The 6000-nt window shown below is 43.8% G+C and overlaps 1 protein-coding gene across 1 annotated transcript in view; it reads left to right on the forward strand.

Annotated features, from left to right (window-relative positions):
* Window positions 1–3669, forward strand: part of LOC149083521 (uncharacterized) — a 92638-nt gene extending 88969 nt beyond the window's left edge. Inside the window, exon 3 of the mRNA XM_089234039.1 lies at window positions 704–3669. Coding sequence (XP_089090165.1) covers window positions 704–1458 — 755 coding nt within the window. The 3' untranslated portion in view covers window positions 1459–3669. The remainder of the gene's footprint in view (window positions 1–703) is intronic.
* The last annotated feature ends 2331 nt before the right edge of the window (window positions 3670–6000 follow it).

A 6000-nucleotide genomic window follows, 5' to 3' on the forward strand; every position in this document is an offset into this window, starting at 1 on the left:
TTGTGCACTCTCCAGGGGCTCCGCGTCCACTCTAGGAAAATAAAAAATACAGTCAAATTTAAGACAATAATTATAAATATTTTTAAATAGTAAAAATAAATCAGTAATTTTGATGAATAATTAAATAATTGGCCTACGGGGCTCCGCCATAGAACTTTTTTTACTTAAAAGGGCTCCTCGAGTCAAAAAAGGTTGAGAACCGCTGCAATAGAACTTGTGAGGGAAGGAGGGCTGATAATTTCCTACTCACCCATGTGGAAATTAGAGCCTAGCTTATGGCAAGATAGGGGCCTACCAGGTGGTTCTCCGGAGCTTCTAACCCGGCCTACTTATTTACATACTATCGAAAATCACGAGGTCTTTCCCATGCACCTGAGATAACTAAGCCGTACCCGGGCCGGGTGGGATTCGTGCGGTAAGATGTCACTGTCTCTAAATAGAGTTCTAGTTGAATGATATCAATTTTGAAGAGAATCGGCCGAGCGTGTGGTACAGGAAACCATAATTTCCAAGGCTCATTGAGAATAATCCATCCCGTGTCTGTTAATCTCTGGAACCAGATAATTTCAGTGTTCGCTCAGTGAATCGAATTCCGGGGCAGATCCGTAAGCCAAAAAAATGATCCCATTGTCTGACACTAATTGTCTCAACGTCAACAAATTCACTCACTGATCGTCTTTTTTTTTGTTTTGTTTTGTTTCAGGTCATGACCCTGGCAGTGGTTTGTCATCGTCCGCCAGCCCCGTCGGCGTCCAGAGTAGCTCCAGGAACGGGGCATGCAAGTACGCTGTCGGGGGCCACGTGGACACTATCTCAAACGTACCGCCTCCGCCTCCTCCAGTCAGTGCACCGACTCTGCGTCCATCCGACTCATACGTTCCTTTCGGACTATCACCCGGAAGCGGCACCCACCACCACCAGTATGCCCATCACCTGCAGGGGACTGCACCGACCAGTTCCTGGAATAGGTTCTCGGACCAGTTCTCGCCGAGGGTCGGTTGCCTGACATCAACGGGAAGGGAACACCATCACCACCACGTCGGCGGCGAGCACCATCTACTCAGCGATTTGGACAAGAGTCCCGGCATGGTACCCGGGACGTCACCGGGGCAGCTGCCCCCGCCACCTCCGCACGGCGCCCCGACGCTGGACCTGTACCGGAACCACAACACGTACGCCACCAGCGACTTCCATCCTGGTCGGAGGCAACAGCCCGCTCCTTTCTTGGACACGGGCGCGTCTGACGGTGGTTTCGGACACTGCGCTGCTGCCAAAAGTTTCGGTCCGGCCGCTGGGCTTTTAGGAATGCAGAGCTGCCCCGTCTTCGGCCACATGGTGCCCGTTTCGACTCAAGAACAGTCCGTTTTCGGAACTGACGCGAGGGTCATGACTGATGCGGCTGGGTCTTGCGCGTACAACGCCGGACACTCCATAGGACACTTCTTACAGCCGAAATAGTGTAGTAAACCACACCCATTCTCATCTTTATGCTTTAACACATTTGAAAAGGGTGAAACAGACTGGCCATCTACAATTACACACACACATCAATGTCATGTGCGCATCTGAGTCTAGTCATCGAGCAGATTCATGAGGTCATCTTGAAGGAGCTGGAGAATTGTCCACTGGATCGTGAACTGATTGCGCTGATAAGAAATCATTAGTAGTCTAGTAAGTATCAGGACATATTTTGGAGGAACAGCACTTCACAAGCCGAACTTTAATAGAACAGAACACCTTCAGTAATTTATTGAATACCTTACAGGACAGTCGGACTACATATCGCACAGGTTCTTCTTGAGTGTGAGTCAAGATCAGTCGCCTCCCGTCCAGAAAATCAAACAACATGCGATGTTTCCTCTAACTAACGAAAAGAGCTTCTCTGGTACAATATCGGCAAACCATGGTGATTACTAGTGACGTCCATCTCTCAAAACTGAAAAAGTGACTAATTGCAAAAAGAATCAGCGTCTATAGACGGCTGATCACTCACGCGGATTTGATTAGCCATTATATTCTTTATTTTGATAATGTCAATGTCTATCCATCGGGGACAGCTTCCATTTGATATTTCACAGTAATGTACTTGAATGTACATTACTGTGAATATGAATATGTTTGTGAATATGTGAATATGTTTCAATCGAAACATAAATGTGGCACATTATTCTGACTTCGTTACTGGTAGTCATTTGAATCACTGATACGGCGAGTAATTTGAACGGAACAGCCGGTTACTTATCCGGTACAATCAAAAAATTCCGTGTGGCGCATCAGTGCTTGCGGATTTAGGAGTCTCTTGAGCAAAGCCTAATAGACTGAAGCGGTGTGGACGAATACCATAGCTAAACCCAATTACTAGCTAGAGTAGTGTCAATACACTTTAACAGTGTCTAATCACTTCATCGTAGGTGATTTTTCAGTCCTAGACAGTTCAAAAAGAGCTTAGGTCCAGTTTTGGGGGGCGATACCGTTCAGGTCATCCGATACCAGTTCAACCACAGAACTTGTAAATGCGTCCAGCGGTCCACGAGACTTCTAGATGACACCGAATGGAATTGATTGTAGTGGAAGAAAGTCAGACACGTAATCAATAACGTGTATGCGGCTCAGAGATGATGCGACTGATCAATCGCGAAAATTACTGAGCTCTTGATCCGTCAGTCCAACGAACTTTTTTTTTAACGGTGGCATCCGAAGTGTCCAATAGAAAATCATGGTGTTTTCTGAATGGGAATGACGGTGATACAGCACCAGTCACCATACAGGACACTTGTGTTTTTTGCCGTCTATCAGGTTGTGGTGAAGTCATCAAAATTGCTTCAGACGGGGAGGAATATGTCTGACCAATGATACTAACGCATTTGGATTGAAAAGTGGTTCTATGCAACCGCTCAACAACATGGACTTTGTCGTCATCATATGTCTTTCACGGATCATCTTAAAAAAACATAGATCAGCAACTGGTTGCCAATCGAACCCTGTTCCTGTCCAGGGCTTGAAAAGTGTCATCAATTACAAGCTCAAACTATTTTCTCGAAGGTAATATCTCAGATTTAGACAGTAGAAAAGGGACAGTAGATTTGGACCCACATTTACCCTTTAAGGCATAGGATCCCCAGCCGGATTCAACGACGTCATTGAACTTGCAAGTGCATCTAGATGTCCATTAGACTTCCAGATGATCACCAGATGAAATTGATAGTCAGACACACGTTATCGATAACGTTCAGAACTGATCAATCAGGAAAATTACTGAGTTCATGATCCGCCAGTCCCATAAAGGATTTTGTTCACGTCGATTTTCTAAAGCAAGTCTTATTACTGGTCCACAAGCTCAATAATCTCCATAAAAAAGATTGTCCACCATCAAACTCCGATGACGTCACTGCTCTTTATAGTATCCATAAAGTGCCTGATTATGTACGTGATTATCATTTAATGTGAACCTAGACAGGTTCCGATGGACTAGAAAATCAAATACAATCGTTATAAAAAAAATATACTTTCAATGGCAATAAACAATATAGATCCGTAGGGTGCAACGAATATTTTTGGCTGTGCACTGTATTTCTGGTTTTATTTTCATTGTGAAATGTATTTAAAATATCTGATAATTCACGATTTTTATTGTAATTATAGATGTCCATTAAAAACAGTTTTAGAGATACTCATTTTTTTGTTCTTGGTTGTGGTCGAATTCGCCAAAACGTTCGCCAACTTGGCTCGTCTTGATCATAATATGGCTTAAAAGAGGGGGAGGAATATCAATTGTTCAGCATTTTTAACTGTTTACACGGGACGTATAGCTACCGGCATGCACCGCATTTCACTGGTGAAACGTTGATCCTAGAACAGACATCTTTAACCTAGTGCTCCCTGAAGCAATCAGGGTGCGCGCGAGCAACGTCCGGATTAAACGCCCTGTACAAATTGCATTCAAAGATTAAAACCATCCTGATTTCATGCATTCGTATTGAAAAACTTGCCTTAGGGGTGCTCGTCTTTTGATGATGCGTACAGGCAGTGCTCGTGACTAGAAAAAGGTTGAAACCTCTAGAGGCATAATTCCAATCAGAAAAAGTACCCAAATAAAGTATGTGGACCTCGGATACGTCATTCATATTGCAAGTGGTTGTATAGTTATTAAAATAAAAAAAACGAAATTTTTATACGGGCACCCTGTGCTCAAAATCCGTAAGAGAAAGTTGTTGCCCTGTCTCTCAAGATGCCAAAAAAAAAACCTTCCCGTTTCCGAATTCGCTGAGATATTTGAACTTTAAATCAGGAAAGAGACGCGGAAAAGAAGCGTCGTCCATTAGTTTATGCTGCTCTTTCCCACCTTTTCTCCATTTTTTGAATTCCGATATCTCAGCGAATGTTGCACTTGGAAACTTGGAACCTCAGGAGAGAGACAGGGCAATAACTTTCTCATAGGGATTTTGAGCAGTGTTCCCCCCCTCCCAGTATAAAAAGTTAGTTTTTTTGTTTCGGTAACTGTACAACTCCTTGCAGCATGAACTGTGGCCGCTGTGGTGGTCGAGTAGTCATAGTGACGGACTCGCGTCGCGAGATCCCGGGTTCGAACCCTACCGTTGCCACAGTGGTGGTCGGCTGAAGTTGATTTTCTGTGGTTCCCAACTTCGAGGCGCGAATGCGAGTCGATCTCCCCATTAAAAAGTCTGACCACAGGGGCAACAGACGTAAATACAGTACGAACGTAATTCAATCACAACACACCACTCACTTCACGTCTGAAATATAGATGGCAGTACTGAAAAATCAAACACAAAACTACATACTCACTCAGATTGTTAGGTACGCTACACATACAGTTACACTTCCGGCACAATTCACTAGGTACTAAATCGCCCACATAGATGGTGATAGACCTGAGTTGTGCTCGGATTGAAAGAAAGAGGGCGTGAACTACGCATCTGAGGTCTGTATGTTATTTGGATACTTTTTCTAATTCGAAATGTTCCTCCAGGATCAACGGATGGCCAGTAAAATGCGGTGCGTGCTGGTAGCTATTGAGAGTCCCAATCCGGGCCTAGGTAGAGCATATGTTAGGATAGCCTTACATATGCATTGTTTATAGTTGTAAGATAATTTATGAGTTGAAAAATAATTTGAATCTTTGACTTTAATAAAGAATATAAATTCAAGTAGGCGTCATGTAAAAAACGGGAAAAACCGGGACACATTTGCCAAAAAATCGAGACGGGCAGAAAAAGAAAAAAAACAGAGACTGTCCCGGGAAATACGGGATGTATGGTCACCCGATCAGTATGTCTAGTGAATTGGAACTAGTATACGTGCAACCATCTATCAACTGGTAAGACGGCCAAAAGCTGCAACTTGATAATTAATCACAAGATGGCAGCAAGGGGATTACACATCTTGATCTAAAACCCACACATTTTCAATTGGCACCTTTCTATGACCTAAAGTGGTGCACCAGTGTTCCGTGTGCAGTTCCCAGGGGTTCCGCGACACTCGCCAAAAAAAATAAATAAATCAGTAAATTTGATAAATGAATAAAAAAAAATGGCCCACGGGGCTCCGCCACAGAAATTACTCCGCGAGTCGAAAAAGGTTTAGAACGGGTTCGAAAACAGGAAGAGGAGAACGCCAGCGCAGCACCCTTGACAACATCGTTTTCAGTTTCCACAACAGATGGCGTCACTATACCGACAGAAAAAAAACCTACCATTACGATAATTTTCCCAACTAAAACAGAGTCCGGTGCCCCAGGTGCTGAACCAGAAGGGGCAGAGAATTCACCCTTTAACTACTGGAAAAAAAATCCACCCGGAGAAAAATAAAATTATTCCGGATACCTGAAAACTAGTACAAAAGGAACAGTTTTCTTGAACGTAGGAGGACGGATGGTAACCGCAGTTATGGCTGGCTTTATCGCTTAGACAAGTGACGTCATCTGTTGTTAAAATTGGAAAAAAGATGTAACCAGGAGACGGCGGCATAGGGTGACCATAC

The sequence above is a fragment of the Pholcus phalangioides genome, unplaced genomic scaffold (assembly GCF_987345545.1).
Source record: "Pholcus phalangioides strain wild (caught in Gottingen) unplaced genomic scaffold, Ppha-v1.0 ptg000008l_1, whole genome shotgun sequence".
Lineage (NCBI taxonomy): Eukaryota > Metazoa > Arthropoda > Arachnida > Araneae > Pholcidae > Pholcus > Pholcus phalangioides.